This window comes from Sinocyclocheilus rhinocerous, unplaced genomic scaffold, assembly GCF_001515625.1.
Source record: "Sinocyclocheilus rhinocerous isolate Xijiao unplaced genomic scaffold, SAMN03320098_v1.1 scaffold1858, whole genome shotgun sequence".
NCBI lineage: Eukaryota > Metazoa > Chordata > Actinopteri > Cypriniformes > Cyprinidae > Sinocyclocheilus > Sinocyclocheilus rhinocerous.
In genome coordinates this window covers 852222-874354 of record NW_015647052.1, presented here as the reverse complement: position 1 = coordinate 874354, position 22133 = coordinate 852222, and the positions used below count along the sequence as shown (strand labels likewise).

General features: G+C 37.0%; 1 protein-coding gene across 2 annotated transcripts; it reads left to right on the top strand.

Annotated features, from left to right (window-relative positions):
* Nucleotides 1–1788: 1788 nt before the first annotated feature.
* On the top strand, nucleotides 1789–21847 carry LOC107708641 (dnaJ homolog subfamily B member 5-like). Of its 2 annotated transcripts, none has more exons than XM_016512928.1 (4): nucleotides 1789–1849; nucleotides 3866–4118; nucleotides 8899–9539; nucleotides 19389–21847. In XM_016512928.1, the coding sequence occupies exons 2-4, from the start codon at nucleotides 3908–3910 to the stop codon at nucleotides 19620–19622; spliced, it is 1086 nt and encodes a 361-aa protein (XP_016368414.1). In that variant the 5' UTR covers nucleotides 1789–1849; nucleotides 3866–3907; the 3' UTR covers nucleotides 19623–21847. The 2 variants fall into 2 exon arrangements, with proteins under 2 accessions (XP_016368414.1, XP_016368415.1); XM_016512929.1 differs by lacking the exon at nucleotides 1789–1849 and adding an exon at nucleotides 2542–2608.
* Nucleotides 21848–22133: the final 286 nt, after the last annotated feature.

The window sequence follows — 22133 nt, the reverse complement described above, 5'->3', positions numbered from 1 at the left end:
GTTTTAATAGACCGGTGACGACCGCACAGAGTAGCATAATAACAGAACTGTCAAATGTATCTATTATGATAAAACAGCGCTGCTTTTTTTCCCCACATACGCACGACCGGAAGGAGCGGAAGCGGTCGACTGTGGCATAATAAAAGCTCCGCTGCTTTCGAGCCGTGGGTCACGCTCATTCAGCGGCCTCGTTTCGCTTCATACTACTACGTTAATAAATCATTAGCTCATCCATGAACATGATTTCTGCCCGAGTCCCGTCAGATTACATCGGCTGTGGGGATGAAGACGACAACTCCCATGATTCCACACTCAGTCACGGCGTCTTTAAATTATGCCTTTGTCTATTTGTTTATTTTGAATACACGCCCTCCAGCGGCGAAAATTACATTGTGCCTTTAAAGGAGCGAGATTCCAGACATCAGTGGAGAGTCTCGTTCCCTGCCGGGTTAATGTAGAGCCTGATCCAGGGCCATACAGCTGTATCGAGCCCAGTCCTACAGGCATGAGTGCCTGGGTTCTGTATGAGTGAAGAGCACATGCTGGGAAGTGAAGTGGGGCATAAGCAATAGAAATCACTTTGTATACTGCAATATGTCACTATATACATACACTCTCAACAACTCTTCTCAGAATCAAAGTTTTCATTTGTCACATATACCATGTTTTTTTTAGGTTAAAAGCACACCCACGGACACACAACTGTACATGTACACAGCCTAAATAGAAGAAAAATATGTATTTAGTAGTAACATTAATAAAATCTTAAAGTCTTTTTACTTTCTTAGCCAATCTAAAACAATTTCATTAATTTATATATATACACACACACACACACACACACTCACACATGTCTGGTTTGCGATCCTTGTGGGGACTCTCCATAGGCGTAATGGTTTTTCTACTGTACAGACCGTATATTCTATTGCCCTACACCAACCCTACCCCTAAACCTACCCCTCACAGAAAACTTTTTGATTTTCAAAAAACTTCATTCTGTGTGATTTATTAGCTTGTTTACCCGTGGGGACCTCAATTTAGGTCCCCACCGTGACACGAGTACCCACGAGTCTGTGTGTGTATATATTCAGGTTTAAGTCCCCACCAGAATAGAAAAACAGGTACACTTACTAAATAAAAGTATTAATTTCTTTAAAACATTAATTTTTTTATTTATATTTTTTGCTGAACCCAGACTTTTGAGCGGTATTGTACAGTATAATAGATCAGATCAGACCAGACAGTTCCTTTGATATAATTTTTGGACTGTTATTCAGCTTTACTACAGGTATGGGGGTTTTACACACACACACACACACACAAACACACATGTCTGGTTTGCTATCCTTGTGGGGACTCTCCATGTGCGTAATGGTTTTTCTACTGTACAGACCATATATTCTATTGCCCTACGCCAACCCTACCCCTAAACCTACCCCTCACAGAAAACTTTTTGATTTTCAAAAAACTTCATTCTGTGTGATTTATTAGCTTGTTTACCCGTGGGGACCTCAATTTAGGTCCCCACCGTGACACGAGTCCCCATGAGTCTGTGTGTATTCAGGTTTAAGTCCCCACCAGAATAGAAAAACAGGCACACACACACACACACAAATACTAATTGTATTTTTTCTTTTATTGTAAGCACACTTTGAAAGATATCTAAAATGCACCCCACGGAGGCAGTTATGGTTTTGGAGATGGACTGGCTTCTTGGACTGTTGCTTGAAGTGATTCATTTGTGGAGTGTACGGGGCGGGCCGTATTTAAATTAGAGGCGGGGCTAATGGAATGGAGTACAATGTCATGCAGCTCTAACCGGCAGACAGCTAAAGGATACTTTCACACGGTAAGCTCTATTTTCAATTTTGTATACCTTTAAAAATACAACTGGAACAAATATGTGCATGCGATTGACAGTCTTTATCCTTTCATGTAAGATTTCACTGTGAGATTTTTAAGGCTAGTCTGTTTTTAAAAGCGTTAGTCACACCGGAATTTGACAACTTGAGTAGCTCACCGAGAATTATTATCAAAAATAAATAAATAAATAAATAAATAAATACTGTGTCGGTTTATAATTAATAGTAATGATGACTGATACTGATACAATAACTAAATATGTCGTAATAGCAGACCATGGACTGTTATCAGCATCAGGCTGTGGATTTGTATGGACATCTTGTGTGGCTCAAAACCTCGCTGCCTGCTGCTTAGACAGCTCAGAAGGTTTTGAAGCACAGCCGGTCTTGATTTCATCTCTGCTTGCGTCGAATTTAAGCATGTTTTAATCGCACCCTGGTGCGCACAATCTGCAGAGACGAGAGCCTAAACCTTTATAGCTGTATGCTGGTGCAGGCGCGGATAATCCCAAAAATCTATTTATATGCGGAAAAATAGACTACATAAAGAGGCCAGGCTTGTCTAACTGACGTCAGTCAGATATCACTCAGTCATCAGTCGCCCGTTATTTTTCATTGGTGGTCACCATGACATCACTAAATACCGGAGAGGGATACCGGGAGACCTCAGAGGTTCTGATTTAGCAATGAGGATTTCCTGTCGGATGCGGCAAACCGGCATCATTGTTCTGCAGATATTGTAGCTGGTGAGCTTTAGTGAATCTGTTCGTGATCTGTCGAATACAATGTGTGTATTTTAAATAGAGCCGTTTTTAGTCAAACGGAAAAGAGATAAAACAAGCGTAAATGCAACATGACATTCTTTTAAATGCATGTGTGTTTGTGTTTAAATCGGAATTGCTCTGTATAATATGCTGAACATCAAGTCTTTGTTAGTGTTTCTCGAGCGGTCTGCAGTGCGCTCAAACGACATGCTCGGATGATCAAGATCTGTTCTCAGATTTATCCTGTTATTAACTGTGTAACACTAAAATCATTCTTAGACACTATGAGATATATAATTGCAGAATATTGCGGTGTTTTATTTTTGTCTACTGCTTCTCTCTTATGAATATCATAAGCATGACTGATTGCAGCAGAAGCTCTAGGCACAAGTAATATTACACGAGCAAAAGTGCTGCTGTTCTTTATATCAACACGGCTGAAATGCCGTAGGTAGAAACACACAGCGTCTCCTTGACATGGCTGCTTCAACACTAACTGCTGTTCCTGAAACTACGCCTTCTTTTTTTGCGTGCACATTTGGGCCGCATTATGCAAATATTTCCACATAGTGATTTAGATATGTGGGGGCGTGTTAGAACGAGGTGTTTTAGGGGAGTGTGGCAGAGTCTTAACTTTGATAAAGAATATCTCTTTGGTTTTGAGACTTTAGTCTTTGCAACTTCAGGGATCTTATCTATGCACAATCAGCTTGTAATACTCCAAAGAGAAAGGAAAACTTGAAATCGCATCATATGACCCCTTTAACAGTTCAATAAATTCATTAATATCAAGTAATTTACGTTTAAACACACAAATTGGCCAAGTAATTTCTGTCCCGTCAATGAAAATAGTTCTAAAGAAGAGAAGCGAAGCGGCTTCAAGTGTCAATACACACACACACACACACACACACACACACATAAATCCGAAGTGGAACAACGCATATAAGTGGAAAAGAGCGACAGAGAGTTCCCTCCAGTTCAAAGCGTTCTCTAATCAGTCGGCGGTAGATCCACTTCGGGTTTTACATTTCGCACTTCTGAGTGAGAAACCCACTCTGAGCGTTCATGGAGCTCGAGAAACTCAAACGCTGATAAACAACGCGTTTCAGGCAAACTCCGGCTAAATGAAAATTAATTATTTTTTTGTGTTGACACCAAAAATAATCTTCAATATAAACTGAATGTATTTTTATTACTTTATTGTTTACCTTGCTAATTTTCACCGTTGTTTTGTAGAGTTAGGTGGTTCTGGAAGGACTCTCTCTGTAAATAAAAGCCATGGGGAAGGATTACTATAAAATCCTTGGCATACCTTCAGGCTCTAATGAGGATGAAATCAAAAAGGCCTACAGGAGGATGGCCCTAAAGTTCCATCCAGACAAAAACAAGGATCCCAATGCTGAAGAGAAGTTTAAGGAGATAGCAGAGGCTTATGAGGTTCTGAGTGACCCAAAGAAGAGAGTCATCTATGACCAGTACGGCGAGGATGGTAAGTATGGTTGGGTCCAAGTACAAAAGAACCACAGCCAAACATCTCAGAACCTTATCAGATTCTATAGCCTCTTTCACACAGTAATACCATTAAATTGCCGTAAAATTACAGGAACGACTTTACCGGTAAATACAAAAATGTGCTGTTCACACAGGCAAGGACATTCAGTCTTTTACTGGTAAAGCACCATTCACACATACATTTAAAAATACCAGAAAATTCTGTGACATCATTAACTGGAAATTACCTCTAAAAGGCTGCGCCTCCTGGTGTTGTGTTTGTAAACATGGAGGGTATACGGATAGTGTTTTTGTTGATTGTTTTCATTTTTGTGGCAAACGTTCACATTCATGCAGCTGCTTTTGGCCCAGAGACATCGTGTTAGACATTAGACATTTCTTTGACTTCCTTCAACTGTGCAGAGTAAATGCGTCATTTGCGTCAGAATGTTACGAGTAGCCTAGAGTAGACGTCTTACGTCAGTGTGTTATGAACATGTGCGTGCTCATACCGGTAATCTTGTGCTGCGATCACATAGAGCACATTACCGGTAATATTACAACTTTTTTTGAAAAGGTCCCGTTCACACATAATCTCTTAATGGTGATTTACCAGTAAAGACTGTTTGTGTGAAAGGTGCATATGACTCGTTCTTGGGCCATAATTAGTTTTATGGTAAATGATAATTTGATAATCCATATATAGCCAGGTTTCGGTTCATTTATGGCTTTGGACACACTAAACCTTAAAGCTTTTCACACTGTCCTTAAAGTCCTCATGAAATCAAAATTTACACTATTTACTTTGTTAGCGCACATTGTTAGTCTTGGGGTGAACAATTAATCCATGCAAGTTAATCCACTGAAAAAAAAAAAGTTTGTCTTGGTAATCTTTAATCAAAATCTGAACATTTGCTTCCGCTCTGGAATGGCATTCCTTCTCTGATGACGTCAGTTTGAGGGCTCGGGCAGAACATCCTTAACTACGCACCTCCAACCATTGGTTTGCTACAAGCGAGAGATGGAGAGGAGGAGCGCTAAAAGAAAAACCTATTTTTTTTTATTTATTTATTTTTTATTAATGCTCAAAAATCAAGAATAGTACACATAGAATAATACAACCATTAACATAAAAATGATAAACAATAGTAACAAAAAAGAAAGAAAAAGAACAGGAAAAAAAAAGAAAAAGGGGGTTGTTAATACATTACAAACTGAAAGAATAAAATTGAGATTTACATGTCATTAAAGATAGGAAAAGAGTTACAGATAGATAAAATGTTTAAGGCTTTTTTGTTCTTAGATAACTGGATTAATGAAAGGTATTGCTCAAAATCTTTTATAAAAACAAAGAAGAGCGGTCTAGAGTTTAAATATTTGCATTTGTGGATGTGAAATTTTGCAAGAAGCAAAATCAGATTCACTACATAAAACTGTTTCCTTTTAGATTGTTCATACTCAATAAAACCCAATACTACGTCCTTCCAAAACAGAATACATTCATTATAAATGTTACTCCTAATGAAACTTAAAACATCTTGCCAAAATTTCTTTGTAAATGGACAGTTCCAAAAGAGATGAACAACAGTTTCAACAGAGTCATCACAAAAAGAGCAACTGGAGGAAATATCACTTTTGAATTTTTTCATGTAATGCTTTGCAGGATAGAACTAAAGAAAAACCTATTCAGTATGCCATTTCAGTTGGAAATACGTCATAATACTGAAGTAAAGTTGGCAGCAACTTCCGGTTCACGTGGACTTTAACCATGGGCTATCATTAGCTTCTTCCACACATACAGTCTTTACTGGTAAATTACCGTTAAGAGATCATGTGTGAACAGGACTTTTTTTAAAATACCAGTAAATTCGTTCTGGCAGTTTACCGTATGAGAAGTTGTAATATTACCGGTAATATGCTCTGTGTGAACACAGCACAAGATTACCGGTATGAGCACGTACGAGTTCAGAACGTGCTGACGTAAGACGTCTACTCTAGGCTAATCATAACATTCTGACGCAGATCACGCATTTACTCTGCACAGTTTAAGGAAGTCAAAGAAATGTCTAATGTCGTCTAATATGATGTCTCTGGGCCAAAAGCAGCTGCATGAATGTGAACGTTTGACACGAAAATGAAAACAATCAACAAAAACACTGTCTGCATATACCCCTCCATGTTTACAAACACAACACCAGGAGGCGCAGCCGTTTAAAGGTAATTTCCAATTAATGATGTCACAGAATTGACTGGTATTTTGAAATTGATGTGTGAATTGTGCTTTACCGGTAAAAAGATGAAACGTTGTTGCCTGTGTGAACAACGCATTTTTTAATTTACCGGTAAAGTCGTTACGGTAATTTTACAGCAATTTACTGGTATTACTGTGTGAAAGGGGCTATTGTTGCAAACTCTGCTTTTAACCCTGGGTAAAGGAATGTTTCACACATGTAATTTAAAGCAGTTTTAGCAATGTACAGTAAAGATTTTAGGAATATTTAGTGTGAAATGTCAGATTATGAATACCCAGGATTCATTTTTAACCCCATGTTAAGTATGAGTAGTGTGAAATATGAAACAAGATAACCCGGGATTTAGTTTTCCCAGGGTTTAAAATGACCCAGCTTAATTTTTTCATACAGTATGTGAAAAGCCCTATTAAGTGTCTATCCAGCAGTCTGTTTGTAATTGGTGTTGTATTCATATTTGCAGTCTAAAATAGTGCATAATACCCCAAAATATATTTTCTAAGAAAACAATACAAATGCTAATAACAACAACACTTAATGGACCCAGGCACAGTTCTGTGTTTATACCAGATAGGACAACCCTTAAAAGGATCTGTGTCGTGGCTCACGTGGCTAGGCCACTGTTCTTTATACAATGTCAGTGCAGCTTTACCACCTCTGCTTTTTTCCGACAATCAAAATAACTCCCTCACACTGCAGGATGATGCAGAAAAGTTCTCTGACAAATGCAAGGACAATAAACATGGCATTGTTCCAAAAATAAGAAAAATGTCTGTTGAAACAAAGAAGGATTTGAAGTCTTCCCACTTATGCCAACTCCAGGCTAGATGCCAAACTAAGTATCTTTACACTGAGTACACCTGCCAATTCCTCCTTTACTAATGTTACTCATGAATTTTGCAAGGAATCCCTTTATGTTTTTAGAGTCTTTGCATCAGCTCTTTCTGTGCAGCGTTGTTCCATAATGCTTGTAAAAAGAGCCATTAGGTCCAGTTAAAAGCTGTATCAGCAGCAAGCTGATTTGGCTCTATAAAAGCAGATATATGAATCTGATGACCCATTTAACCATCCCTTCATTAATTGTTTTGGCCTGAGGAGTTCATTGAAGTTGCAAAGAATGAGGTGGGAACATGTTTTATAAGATGTCTGCATTATGTATGCAGACTGAAGAGTTGAAGATGTGAAGTTGGAAGATGAGTCAGTTTGTGTCCTGATCGTTAGAAGGAGTGCATATGTTACAAGCCATCAATCACCCACCATAACACATGGGTGTTAATGTTTTTTTTAAACAGAACTGAAAAGCACAAAATAAATGATTGTTTGATCCTAATTGACCTGTCTTTCTGTACTTCTATTTTTATGAAGAATATAGTTTTGCATTGAACCTCAAAACACAGTTCAGACACCAGAGTTTAAAGAGCATTTACTGTATACACCATGCTATGGTCTTCCACTCATACAGGATCATCACTTGCCCAGGATTTGTACTGCATGTTCTTGCCAAAGTATTTTTTTTATCAGAACCAAGCCACCAAGAGAAGACAGCTAAGGGACAATAACAGAAATGAAGTAGCCTGCTTGTTTTAGAGCGTATTTCTGTTCTTTGTCCAGCAATTTAAATTTGTAAACCAAACTGAGCGGGGGTGAAGAAAAGAAAGAGAGAAAGACTTGGCAGGTCTTCTTTTGAGCTTTGCACCTCAAAATGGTGATATGTGAGCAGTTGCAGACTAAATCAAATGCTATTCCATGCTACGTCATGGTGTAGGCTAGTACTTGATAATTATCCAGCAGGACTTTAGAATTAACATCTCAGTTGCCAATTATAGTGAGTCTTTATAGAGCTGCTATAATAATTCCGATGTTGCAGTCAGACCATTTCAGTGTTTTTCTTTTTTTCACTAAACAAATAGAAAAAGATACATTTTGTCTGTTTCAATTTTTTGACTCTTTCAAATAGTTATACTGCAATGAACAAGACTGTCCTCTTAGTAGTGTAGAGTTCAAAGAATCATCTTGGGGTTGGCATCCACTGGTATTGGTAAAGAGGTCCAAGTGGGCTGTGTGTCAATGTTCTTGCTTCTTTTGAGAAAAAATTTAATTTTACATTCAGGAATTTACATTTATACAGTCTTAAATTCCTAAAATATTGTATGCAGTATGCCATAACAGTTAGAAGTCATTCTATTTTAGTTAACACTTTTATAGAAAGTGGCTTAAGTTTTATCAGTGTTGAGCAGAATTGACTCTTCAAGGCCAGTGCAGTCCTAAATCCACTTTTCTCGCACAGCTGTGGCAGACTCACTAAGTTGGCGATGCCCTTAATATGGCTCCATCAATCCTTGGTGTACTTATGAGATGACATAAAGCTATACTTTTTTAAAGACTTGGGTGTCATTACTGAAAGGTAGAGTGTTTGCTAACCTCAAACTGTCACAGAAGATGCTGACCTGTGGAATTAAGCAGAACCTAAAATAACCTGTAAATGCAGAAATCCCTGATGCAATGTTCCTCCTGTGCATTTCCATCCAGGTTTGAAAACAGGTGGCACAGGCTCATCTAGTGGACAAGGGACTACATATCACTACACCTTCCATGGGGATCCACATGCCACATTTGCTTCTTTCTTTGGAGGTTCCAACCCCTTCGATATATTCTTCGGCTCTGGACGCCAGCGGGGAACCACCAATGGCACTAATGACCATGGTGGCGATCATGACATGGACATTGACATGGATGGAGATGATGATCCTTTCAGTTCCTTCAGCCACTTTGGCTTCAATGGTATCAATGGTTTTCATCACGGTGGAGGTCGAAGACATCGTAAAGAGCCCCTTCACAGCAGCCGGAGGAAAGTACAGGACCCTCCGGTGGTGCATGAGCTTAAAGTGTCTCTAGAGGAGATCTTCCATGGATGTACCAAGCGGATGCGAATCACTCGCAGACGACTGAACCCAGATGGAAGGACAATGAGGACAGAGGACAAGATCCTTAACATTGTTATCAAGAGAGGCTGGAAGGAAGGGACCAAGATCACCTTCCCCAAAGAGGGTGATGAGACACGTGAGAACATTCCTGCTGATGTTGCATTTGTGCTCAAAGACAAAGGACACCCACTCTTCAAAAGGGATGGATCCAACATCATTTACACAGCCAAGATCGGTCTTAAGGAGGTATGTACTCTTCATCATTCGGATACAGTCAGTTTTCAGGCCATTTGGTTTACACCATTTATTTTCACCCACAGTATATTGGTTAATAGCCTGAAATAATAGTCAGTTTTTGCACCTGTGTGCTTTTTTCCACTCTTTCTTGATATTCCCTGACTGGGTGTCAAAGCAGACTGGGTTGTTTTATCAGTTGGCTTCTGTAGCCAAAGATTAGACAGGTTTACTGCAGTCTCAACACTAGACCACCCTTTGGCCTTTGTGCCCTCATTTACATGGACTTACAATGTAAATTAATGGGCTTCATTTGGTATGAACCTCGCCGAGTCCAAAATAAGTGCTGACCTTGTTAACCTGCACAGCTGCTAAATTTGGCTGCATTATTCTCCCCATGCAAACCATTGTTGGTTTTATTGTCCTTCATTATCCCTGCAATATCTGTGCCCTACCATTTCATTACGAATCATATTATTGCATAACATTGTAATGTGAATATAATATAATATATACCTGAACATGCCCAGTGTTAATCTACCATAGCTATAGGACACATCATGCTTGGTGACTGTAGAGTCCCTCCATGGCTCAACGTCATTGCTGATTTACTTTCTCTCCCACTTCAGTGTGAGAGCACAGGAATGTCATGGTGAGGTGTCATACGCCAAAGCAGTGTCCTTGCTTTGAAAAAGCGAGTTGAGCCCACCTTGAAGAGTTGAACTACGCAGATAAAATTGCCATGTGACTAAACCGGGTGTTTCTTCAGGTTGCACATGGAATGTTCATTTGCAAGAAAACTCTTACTGATAATATAATTTGCTTGTTTGTCCACAGCAAACAAGCAGGTGAAAATTAATTTAGACCCCCATCCAAACGTAAAGTCTCTGACCAGAACTGTAATTTATATGCAAATGTCAAAAGGCTAAAAGGGTCTCTTAAGCCATAAAACCCCAAAGATCATGCATGATTCTACGCAGACGCTACAAAATCATAACTGTAATTGAAAAGTTAGATTTCTGTGAATTGTATTTCTGTTTTATCCTGGCATAGTTTTAATTATGAAAGTTTAGGTGTTTATGACAGCCTGACGGGATTCAATAAAGCTCCGAAAATTCTGTCCCAAGTTATCAAATGCTGGAACATGATGCTTTTTTTAAATCAAAGTAATAATTTAAATATTTTATTAATGTCGGCTAGATGTAATGGGATTTTCATGGGCTGACCCACTGAGGATAATAACTACAGTCTACAGTAACTGCATATATTTCTGTTTGTCTAGTGACCTAGAAAACCACAGTCAGTTAATAATTTATACTGACAGTGACATCAGCAGAAATAGCCTTAATGTCAGTCTTGAATGAGCATGATGTGTTTCAGAGCACCAGTGTGTTTAATGGTGAAAATATTTTCTTGTCTTTCTGTTAACTTTACTTTTGACAACTTTTACCTTGGCAGCTCATCCAGACCAGTCAGCTGTTTCAAACAATGTGTCCATAAGATTTCCAGCTCTACAGCGAAAAGAGCATTTTGGCCTTTTTACTATGTAAATCATGGATTTAAATATCCGAAAACATCTACAGTGCCAATTTTAACTGTCTGCTAATCGTTTCTGAGACGTTTTCAGGGCAGTGATTTACTTTTAAAGGTCTCGCTCATTAGATGCCCAGAATGAAACTTGATAAGTGGCAGTGAACATCACAAACTGTTTTGCCATCTGGTACCATCTCATGCATACTGATGGCAACTTGCCCCACAAAAATTCATCTGCCTGTTTATTGTAGACACATTCAGAGGACAGATTTAGCATGGATCTAGACTGTTCTCAGGTATACATTGCCTTCATTTCAATATCACTTTTCATTTAGAGATGTTTCTAGTGGAACCCCAAGGCACTGCTTTAATTAGAGCTCAGAGTTTCTTTAATTGCCTGCTGGTAATGACCATGGGTTTGTACAAGAGCAAGACCGCTATAAGGTTCTTGTCTGCTGGTAATTTCTATACCCATTTCCATACCCATCAGCAGTACTAAAGAGCCCTAACAGTGGTGCTGAGGAAACACTGGGCCACATGATGCTATCTGTACAGTGATGCTGGATTATTCAAGACAGCTCTGAATGTGATCTTGCATCAGTAAAGTTAATATTTTAATGTGAGCACAGTGTCTTATAGGTGCATTCAGTTAGTGGTGCACTAACAGGTGTATTCTATAGTTAAGTTTAACATCACTGTTTCTCATGTACTTTAAGTACTAATAGCATAATGGTGGTAGATGCTGCACTGCCATCTATTAACGTGGATTGGTACGATCATTATTTAAATTACACTGATACTAGTTTTAGAGAGCAATCTACATAATTAATTCCCCTACTTGTCCAACAAAAATATACGCAATTTGGGCATCACTACTCAGGATTTTCTTTGTAATCAAATCTTTTCACCTTGTTTATGAGCGTTTCTTGGTCTTACAGGTACTGATTCCCCCGTAGTCTCTGCTGCTAAAACATGACAATAACATGTAAATAATAAGCTGTAAAACACAATAATAAATTGCTTTTCCCATTGCAAAACTACGCTACTGGCATACCTATAGAGGCGGCAGCTAATGATCGTGGGGATTCTTTCCTTTTAGTGAAACACAGCAGGTCACGTCATTTCAAGATGGTGAAATACATTGAGAGGTGACCTGAATCATATATAATTAAAAAACATTTATAGAAAACTGTTATGAATACAGTTTTCATTTCAAGTGAGTGTTTACCATTCAAATCACTCTTCACAAAATTTATTTCTTAATGTGTACAGCAATTTAAATAAGCACCTAACTACTACTGAATGCAGCTTTAATATGTGCAAATATGTGACACGCTGTGCTGAACCTATATGTCTATGTTTACACAGCAGTTGTCAGACTACAGTTGTCAGTCCTTTGGAGTCCTAAATACAGTTCTGTTCTTACATATTTTAATTATGAAAGAGTGACAGCAAAATTGCAACAAGTTGCAAATAGTTGCAGTCGACTGTCTACTTGTCTGTGTCGTCATTGGCATACTTATTGCATGATCTTGCTAAGTGGGTTTGTAAATATAGATGTAGCCTATATATCTCTCTAGTGGAAATGTTCTGTAAACTTCGTACTGCTGTCCAGATCAACGTCAAACCTCTGTCACACCTAGCTTTGGACCATAACAGCATCTATTTTTTTTTCAATATCCTTTAACAAGACTATGTTCAGTAGCGGTCTTAGTTTAATTCTGCAGAAGTTCTAACATGAACTTTGGTTGTTTAATTGTTGTTGCTGTTTGGGAAACATCATCATTAGCCAGAGTTGAGGAGATGCCTGGCAACTTGTCAATTGTCATGGTCAACTGTTTTGTGAGAGTATCAGTTACTCCCTTCTTTCCATGAATCCCATGGCTCCCATCCCCCCAGCCCACACTGCTGATGTCTGTAGGAAGGAGCTGATGTCATTGTGAACACATTTTCTCATCCCTTGAGGCAGCTGCAAAGCAGAGCTGTCTGGCAATATTTGTGCTTGGTATTCACAGAAAGTTCATGAAAAGCTTCTCCAGCATAAGCTCACATGCAATAACTGCAGGCTCTTCACTGCACACAGCTAAGCTTTAATCTTTAAGTCTTGAATTTATCTATATTGTGTTCCTGATATATTCGTTATCCTGATATTTAAAGGAATAGTTTACCCAAAAATGAAAAATCTGTCACCATTTACTCCCCATGAAGTTGTTACAAACCTGTAGGATTTTCTTTCTTCTGTTGAACATAAATGAAGATATTTTATAGAATGTGAGTAACCAAACTGGTCAGATTGGTTCAGGTGTCCACATGGTCACTGACCCCCATTGACTTCCATAGTATGGAAAAAATACTATGGAAGTCAATGGGGACCAGAAACTGTTTGTTTACCAATAGGGCTAGGCGATATGACGATATTATCGTATATCGACGATGTCTTGCAAGTATCGCGATGTCGATAATAAAAGTCAGTTACAGACGATAATCGCCAATATCGAGAAAAAAATTACAAATAGGCCTATATTTAACTTAGCCCCGTAGTTACCATGCACATTTATTCACATGAAATAGCATGAATTAAATATTTTGTAGCCTATGCTATAGTAGCTAAATAATAGGGAATAAAAAAATCTATTCTGGAATCACTTAATTTACTTAAAGGGTTAGTTCACTCAAAAATTAAAATTAGCCTGTGTTTTACTCACCCTCGAAGCATCCTAGGTGAAAATGACTTTCTTCTTTCAGACGAATCCAGTCTGAGTTATATTAAAAATTGTCCTGGCTATTCCAAGCTCTATCATTGCAGTCAGCGGGTGTTGCAGTTGAACAGTCCACAAGTCGTCAAATAAAGCGCGCGCATCCATAATAAAGCGTGCCTCACACGGCTCCTGTAGTGAATCCATGCGTTTTTGTAAGAAAAATATCCATATTTCAAACGTAATAAACACTTTTCTCTCACTTCAGGTATCTGTCATACGTGGAAGGCGTTCCGGCGGATGACGCAGCACGTATGCGCAGTGCGCGCGCCTCTGAGATATGTTAGTCTCGCGAGTTTGTTTATAGAAGCAAAGGAAGCAAAGTTTCCTTACTATACGGCTTTCGCATATGATAGAATACCGGAAGTGAGAGAAAAGTGTTTATTACATTTGTAATATGGATATTTTTCTTACAAAAATGCATGGATTCACTACAGGAGACCTTTATTCACCGACTACTTGTGGACTGTTCAACTGCAACACCCGCTGACTGCAACGATAGAGCTTGAAATAGCCAGGTGGGATCTTAGAGCTTTAGCCCTTATATAATGGAAAGGGCAACAAATCTGTTAACCTTATCATACTGTAGGATTATATGAGCCACTGAAGTCATGAATTCTTTAATTATTTTTAGGCATAAATTTTGGCATAACTTTCAGAAAGCCCAGAGTATGCCACCAGTGTTTCACTAGCATTATGATATGACTAGAAATGCTCATAAGTACCATGAAATTCCAGCATCACAAAAATATTCTCAGCATAAAACTAATATCACCATATCTGTATCTAGAGTTGCTTCAGCTTCCATGTGATTTACATTTATTCATTTAGCAAATGCTTTTATCCAAAGCAACCTACAAATGAGGACATTACTATGGTGTTATTATTGTTTGCTTATTTTGTTTTGAAAATGACTCCAACAATTTGAAAGTGTTCCATCTGTGGAAGGAATATCATTTTAGTTCCATGGTAACTTCTGATTTGAGACACCACAGCAATTTGTGTCCTCAGCTGATTTTTTGGTTGCTTCATTAGCTCTGTGAAATGAGAGCAGTGGCCAAAATTAACTTTCTGTGCACTCAGCTACCCCTTCTGTAGCATAACACACACACACACACACACACACACACACACACACACTTGGACATCCCCACATGCTTTCCCACATTTACACAATCCAAGTCCGAACTTTACAGATCTTGTATGAAGTTTTTTAATCAAATGTGAATTGAAATATATTTAATATATTTGTTTTCTATTTAATCGCTCTACTTGAATAATCATAAAACTATTTAAATTTTATGTACACTGTCAAAAGTTTGGAGTAATTAAGATTTTTAATGTCTATGAAAGAAGCTTCTTATGCTCAACAAGGCTGCATTTTTTAAAATCAAAAATACAGTATAAACAGTGCTGCTTAATATTTTTGTGGATACCATGATACACAACCATTCAAAAGTTTGAAGTAAAAAAAAAGAAAAGAAATGAATACTTTTATTAAGCAAGTATGCATTAAATGGATCAAAAGTGACAGTAAAGACATTTATAATGTTACAAAATATTATTTTATTCTTTTGAATGTTCTTCTTTTGTACTTTCTATTCATTAAAGAATCCTGAAAAAATTTATGATGGTTTCCACAAAAATATGAAGCAGTTTTCAACTGCTGAACTGGATGCTTCAACTGTGATAATAATTAGAAATATTTTTTGAGAACCAAATCAGCATATTAGAATGAGTTATTTTAAATTGTAATAATATTTCTATATTGTTTTTACTGTATTTTACATCAAATAAATGCTGCCTTGGTAAGCATAAGAAATGTCTTTCAAAAACTTATGGTGAAAGACTAAAAATGCTATGGTAAAAACCTGTTAAATGATTAATGGTAAGTTCCTTTATACAGTGAAAAACTGAAATACATCTAATAGAATATAAATCTATATTTTACAGTGAAATTTTTGGAAGTGCAAAAGAAAAAAAGTAATCTTATAATTTACACATTAAAACATAAATTGACATTCCCGTAAATCTGTGTGATGCTTTACATTTGACAGTTTTTCATTGAAATAGCTGTATCTTCTTATGTGTTTTTCTTATCCATTATGTACATTGGTGTTTTATATGATTTATTTATGTTAATGTTTATTGCATTATCTTAATGTCATGTTTGTTACCATGGTGGTTTTTTGTGTTTATGTGTATGACACTGTGCACCTTCTATATACTAGTATTTAGTATTTACCTCAGCTTGTGGTAAATGATGAACTTTAATGTGTCATATGTCTTTCTCTTTACCAGCAGTAATTTAAAGGGATAGTTCACCCAAAAATGAAAATTACCCCATGATTTACTCACCCTCAACCCATCCTATATGTATATGACTTTCTTTATTCAGAAGAATACAATCTGTATTCCTGGCCCTTCCAAGCTTTATAATGGCAGTGAATGGGGTTTAAGATTTTGTAGTCTTGCGTAGCCAAACCTTCAGACTGACGGCAGAAGGTCTGGGAACCTTGGCCGCTTTGTCTATATTTTACAGTGAAATTTTTGGAAGTGCAAAAGAAAAAAAGTAATCTTATAATTTACACATTAAAACATAAATTGACATTCCCGTAAATCTGTGTGATGCTTTACATTTGACAGTTTTTCATTGAAATAGCTGTATCTTCTTATGTGTTTTTCTTATCCATTATGTACATTGGTGTTTTATATGATTTATTTATGTTAATGTTTATTGCATTATCTTAATGTCATGTTTGTTACCATGGTGGTTTTTTGTGTTTATGTGTATGACACTGTGCACCTTCTATATACTAGTATTTAGTATTTACCTCAGCTTGTGGTAAATGATGAACTTTAATGTGTCATATGTCTTTCTCTTTACCAGCAGTAATTTAAAGGGATAGTTCACCCAAAAATGAAAATTACCCCATGATTTACTCACCCTCAACCCATCCTATATGTATATGACTTTCTTTATTCAGAAGAATACAATCTGTATTCCTGGCCCTTCCAAGCTTTATAATGGCAGTGAATGGGGTTTAAGATTTTGTAGTCTTGCGTAGCCAAACCTTCAGACTGACGGCAGAAGGTCTGGGAACCTTGGCCGCTTTGAATGGCCAAGGCCCGCCCAAGAGGCCATATGACTGACAGGTAAAGTAACCAATCACTTTTCGTTTTGTGCCGCGTCATATTTAGCGGCGTGGAAATGTCCCCACAATGACAGGCCGACAAACTCTTGGACTTATTTTAAAGATTCTATGCCGCAAACTTTAAATTTCAACCAGTCCAATAGGGCTGGGTTTTGACACAAATTTCACGATTCGATTCTCATTCACAAGCTTGCGATTCGATTCGATTCGATTACCGATTCGATTCAAAATCGATTATTTTGAATGTATATCAGGTACAGTACATGTCAAATTTTCTCAAGGAAAAAAAAATCCCTCAACTAATGCTGTAAAATATACATGAGAGTCAGTTGGTACTACATTACTATAATATTGAAGGTTAAAATTGACTGATTTGTTCAAATTACACTTAATGAAGTTTTTTAAATAATAACTACTTCAATTTATTTTTTTGAAATATAAACATAATGGTGGCTGTCATAAAAACTTGATGGATTTATTCAAACATAAATTAAACATTGAAGAACAGTCAAATTTATAATGAATATGTTATATGATGCAATATATTTAGAAAAATGCCCCTCTCTACAGTTTTTTACAGTTTTGGCCACCAAATTTCCTTTCTGAGGTAAATGTGACGTTGCGTGACATTGTTTACAAGACGTTATATTGACATGAGACAGGATACGGATTGTAAAGTTGTACTCTTTCTTTTAACTTACCTTCGGATGTTAAGTCGTGTTTATTTTGTGCTGAAACTGGTATTAATGTGGAGGAGATGAACAGTTCACGTGCGCCTTCACCTACGTCTTCCGCTGGACGCCACTCTCTCGTGAACGTGTGTACGACAGTTAGCGGAAGCTAGACATCGCATCGCTAGGATGCCTTGAGGATGAGTAAATCATGGGTTAAATCATGGGTTAATTTTATTTTTGGGGTGAACTATCCCTTTAAAGCTGTTTGTACGTTTGTATGTTATAAAGTTAAACAACAGATTTTGGAAATTTGGTATATTAACATTATTTCAGCTAACGATAAATTTTTTTATTTTTTTTTATTCAGGTTCAATCTGTAAAACTTAAAATGTTGCTACCATATTTTTTACGGTAAAGTTCTGACAACCACTACTGCCACTCAGACAGTTTTTACCATAAATTTCACACAGTTTTTTTAAACCGTGAAATCTGAGACTTTGTTTCATATTAAAAGTACCAACACACAATGCTTATTGCGATATATTGGATGGGAAGTGCCTTTCAATGTTCCGTCCATTAACTGAAAACAGGCTACACTAATCGATTCTTGGGATTTAAGAATCGATATCGTTCCAAAAAAATCAGAATCGATTAATATCGAGATATCGATATTTTTTTACCCAGCCCTACAGTCCAATGACAACTTCGAAACTCCTGAAGTGTTTCCAATTTTGTGTGCCATATGTGTGCCAATGGTCCGTGGGCGTGACATCCGAGGCTGAAACTAAAGATTTTGAAGCCCACAAAACTCCATCCATCCATCGTAAAGTACTCCACATGGCTTCGGGGGGTTAATAAAGACCTTCTGAAGTGAACTGGCGTGTTTGTGTAAGAAAAATACCTGTATTTAAAACTTTATAAACCATAATCTCTAGCTTCCGCAACCTGTTGTGAATACACTCGTTCATGAGAGAGTGGCGTTCCAACGGGTGACGTAGGACATAGGCAAACGCAGTGACGAAGAGAGAGAGCAAAACAAAACACCGGTCATGAATTAGAATTACAAAACGAGGATTTGTAAAGAAAAGGAGGATTTCGATATAAGCCTTTGCTGTAAACAAAACTTGGTTCTTGCGAGATTAGCATATTCTCACCGGAGTTTATATTACACCTACATCCTACGTCTTCCGCTGGACGCCACTCTCTCGTGAACGTGTGTACGACAGTTAGCGGAAGCTAGACATCGCATCGCTAGGATGCCTTGAGGATGAGTAAATCATGGGTTAAATCATGGGTTAATTTTATTTTTGGGGTGAACTATCCCTTTAAAGCTGTTTGTACGGGCTGTATGTTATAAAGTTAAACAACAGATTTTGGAAATTTGGTATATTAACATTATTTCAGCTAACGATAAATTTTTTTATTTTTTTTTATTCAGGTTCAATCTGTAAAACTTAAAATGTTGCTACCATATTTTTTACGGTAAAGTTCTGACAACCACTACTGCCACTCAGACAGTTTTTACCATAAATTTCACACAGTTTTTTTAAACCGTGTACTATATATACACACTTACTATTTTTGTATAAACTATATACTGTACATGTGCTCCCTGTGCCTGTAACATCACAGAGGCATCTTACACTAGGTCTCTATGTCGCCATGTAGAGTTTGTGCTTAAGTGTTGAAATACCATCAACGGCTCTCGCACTGACTTCACTTTGCTTTTTTTTTTTTTGATAGGCATTGTGTGGCTGTACAGTGAACATTCCCACCATTGACAACCGAGCAATCACATTGCCCTGCAACGATATCATCAAACCAGGCACAATCAAGAGACTACGTGGAGAAGGCCTACCTTTCCCAAAAAATCTGTCTCAACGCGGGGATTTGATAGTGGAGTTCCAGGTGCGCTTCCCAGACAGAATACCACCCCAGTCCAGAGAGATCATCAAACAGCACCTACCACAGTCTTAGAGGAAGTTCAGTGGATATATTGTATGGTTATGTTTTTCAAACACGTTTTCCCCAACAATACAGACGCTGAATTCGAAGAGGGACAAATATGTCATAAGGACCAGAGGCTCATTTAAAATTTTGTTACAGTTTTACTTAATTTATTATCAAATTCTCTGAACATGTGGAACGCTGATTTTTGGGATGTTGAAGAAGTTTGTTATGCCAAGGCCCGTGGCTTATAACCAGGACTTTATTTTTAGAATTTTTTTTTTTTTTTTTTATAATTTCCCTTTAGCAGTTGTTTTCTCTTTATCAACGCGTTGAAGGCAAATACAAGAAAGTCAAAATGACTGATTTGTTGAATGGAAGGTTAATATTTTTGGTGTAATGATGGAGATGAGGACCGCTGGCTATTTACTCTGGATTTGAATCTGTGTTATTTTGTAGCAGATTAAATTCCCTTCCCTTGTAATATTCGATAATCTCGTTTTAAATGAAGTGTTCTGTGTAAGACAACTAAAGCACCAGCAGAGCCATTTGATAACTATTTGATATATTTCCACTCCCTCAACAGTCTACAGGTGCTCTCTGGTAGTTCTTGAAGTACTAGGTACTGGCAATTATGGTAAACCTTTGGTGGGATGATTACAGGATTTTTGAGGCCACAGAAATTTTGAGTGCCTTAATGTGGCTCAAACCAGCTATTTTAGTTTTATTAGCATAGATCTATGGGTATCATTGAAACAAATATACTAATTAGATTATTTTGTCATTTCTATACCCAAAAATAATGTATGGCAGTAACCATCATTAAAAGGGATAGTTTGCCCAAAAGAATAATTTGGTCATGTAGCCATCTTCATGGTGCTCTTAATATATGATGTTATTGTTTCTGTGAAACACGAGGAGTTAACTGGAAGGATATCTAGCTAAAAAGGGTTAAAAAGTACTGTATTCTAAAGTAGAGGAAAGTTCTCTCTCTCTCTCTCTCTCCTCTCTCTCCTCTCTCTCTCTTAATTTAATCAAGGTGCAAAGGGGAAAAAAGACAAAAACATAAAAAAACAAATCACCATAGGCAATATCTTGTATAGTCAAGTTATATTATAGGTTTTAAGTATTTGACACATCACATGGATCATACAAAAAAAAAATCTTTGACCTAGACTGTCAAGTTAATATGTACACAACATTTTACGACTTGGTCTGACAAACCGTCCTTGCTAACAGTTATTCATTATTTCATTGACAGAGAAGGAAAATTTCAGTGAATAAAAAATTCTGTGAATAATAAATTCTGGTCTGTTTCTGTGTCAGGTTGTTTTGTCAAAGTTTGACAGCTGTAGTCAATACAGCTTTTTGTAAAAATACCACCTTTTGTGTTAAATGGAAAAATAACATCATTTGAGCAAAATGTGGCCAACATAATATTTAAATAATCATTGAGAAGGGATAGATATTGGAAAATGCTCATTCATTTACTTTAATATACACCCCACCCCACGCATTAAAAGAAACACAAACATCCTCCGAAGTACATGACAGTCTCAGTAAGTTAAAAGTACCATTTTTAATCCTATATGAAAAAAATGAAAGTGAATAGAAAAAGTGTTACTTTATATTGATAAAACTGTTTAAGATTGATCTGACATTGACCTGATCTGAAGATTGATCTGACACTGACACCTGTGGAAGTTGTTTTCTTTCTTTTTTTTGAAACACAGGCCTTCATTGTTCAGTAAGCACAGCTAGGGCTTTTTTATGAAGTTATAAGGGAATTGTTTTTTGAACAGCTTTTTACTACAGCAGTTTCGGTATACTGTGTTTCACACTTTTAAACATGTGCAATGTGAAATAACTTGCAATAGTTCTCTGTATTTTAGTTTAGATTTATATAAAGTGCAAAACGTCCCTTTTAATCTATTTGTGATGTACCATCTTTCTAGAGTAACAGCAGCCTTTGAGTAACAGTATTTTCTATTTCAACAACAATTTTAATATTTCCAGGGATCCTTCCAGGATATCTCTTATACAGTTGTAACTATGTCATTTAATCATTACTGTATTTGGTGATAAAATGAAAGTACGGAGGAACATAACCTTTTCAAGGACTGGTGTCATGTTGTTTTATTATGTGCTGGTCTATGTTTGGATTGTTGTACCATTGTACTCAAGAGATTTTTGGACATCCAGCCACTTCTGTTTTGAATCTGAATGTAAAATTTTAAAATTCACATGTTTATTACTTCTGTGTGTGTGTGTGTATAAAGTACAGTTGAACTCTTTCAGTACACTTACAATTTACTTTTTTGGTGCTTTATAAATAATTTCTAAGATCAAGAAATAAACCACAAAATCTTGACAGTAAAGCAAAATAATAAGGATCACTGTGTTTCAGACTGAATGAAATGTACAGTGAGAACACAGACTGGCGGCTGTCCAAATGAGATGACAACACTGGGCACACAAGGTAACCAAAATTTAAATCAAAATATTGACAACAAATCTGAATTTTAGTTGTAATTATAAACA